The 1,026-nt window shown below is 36.9% G+C and overlaps 1 protein-coding gene across 1 annotated transcript; it reads right to left on the bottom strand.

The window, feature by feature from the left end:
• Positions 1-245: 245 nt before the first annotated feature.
• Positions 246-464, bottom strand: LOC103809920 (pseudouridine-5'-monophosphatase-like; the record flags this gene model as incomplete). Its single annotated transcript, XM_009082794.1, has 1 exon — positions 246-464. A coding segment is annotated over one exon (219 nt), but the record flags the coding sequence as incomplete, so codon positions are not given.
• Positions 465-1,026: the final 562 nt, after the last annotated feature.

The following is a 1,026-nucleotide window of genomic DNA, read 5'->3' on the forward strand; positions in this document are numbered from 1 at the left end:
CATATGGAAAAAAGCTTTACTCCAAGTAAATCGGAAATACAAAGTTTTCAGCACTCTTTAACAGGTGAAATATCCCTTTATACAGGAAAATAACATGTTGATTTGAGCAAAACTTGCTAAAACAAGAGTGACGAAACAGAATCTGTAAGAGGAACTGTTCTGTGCAAGGCAGATTACAAACCTCTATTTTAATTAACATTTAAATAATTCCATAAAGAAATCATAAATATTGAAAGGAAACATACCTGGCATCAACTCAGCAGTATGGAATATCTTCTCCTGTTTCATTTTACTTTCCTGTAATAACTCTTCTTTGGTTATTGGAAGATCTAGAACATCTCGAATAATCTCTGCCCCTTCTAGGGCTTTTTTACCCATAACCAAGGATTTTACATCCCATGTATACTTCTTTCCAAAACGCCCACAGATCTCTTCGAACACTACTGTATAGAGACGCTCAGTATCTGTCAAAAAAAAAAAAAAATCAAAATAGAAAATTAAACACATGTATAGCCAGCTAGGCAGCTGGTCTTGCAAGGTGGACTAGATAAATGATCAGAAAGTGAACTGCCAGGAGCCAGAGGGCATATATCAGAGTGGATAGAACTGCCTCCCTTCATTTGCAGAGGAGAGCCCAGGCTGCCAGGATCACGTCAGAGGTACTCAGGTTTTTCCAGCTGTCACTCCTGTGTTAAGAAAAGGTATCTAAGGGTCTCAACAAAGAACTATCTGGACCTACTCTTTCATCACCTTTCTTTACTATCCAAGTTAGGAAGCAGTGTCTTAATTAAAATACTCTTTTTATGCTTTTCATGAGAAAGAAAAGAAGGGAAGGAAGGAAATCTGGTACTTGGGGAATGTCATTACATATTCCATGTAAATTGAAAAAAGATTTAATTATTTAAGGGTGTCTTTGAACAGAAGCTTCTGAGTGCCTTCAAAGACATTACAGTCATTATTATACTGCTGCTGGCACTGCTGCATTTACATGTGATTACTCAAGCAAAACACACCCACTTTTATTTC

The sequence above is a fragment of the Acanthisitta chloris genome, unplaced genomic scaffold (assembly GCF_000695815.1).
Source record: "Acanthisitta chloris isolate BGI_N310 unplaced genomic scaffold, ASM69581v1 scaffold899, whole genome shotgun sequence".
NCBI classification, from domain to species: Eukaryota; Metazoa; Chordata; class Aves; order Passeriformes; family Acanthisittidae; genus Acanthisitta; species Acanthisitta chloris.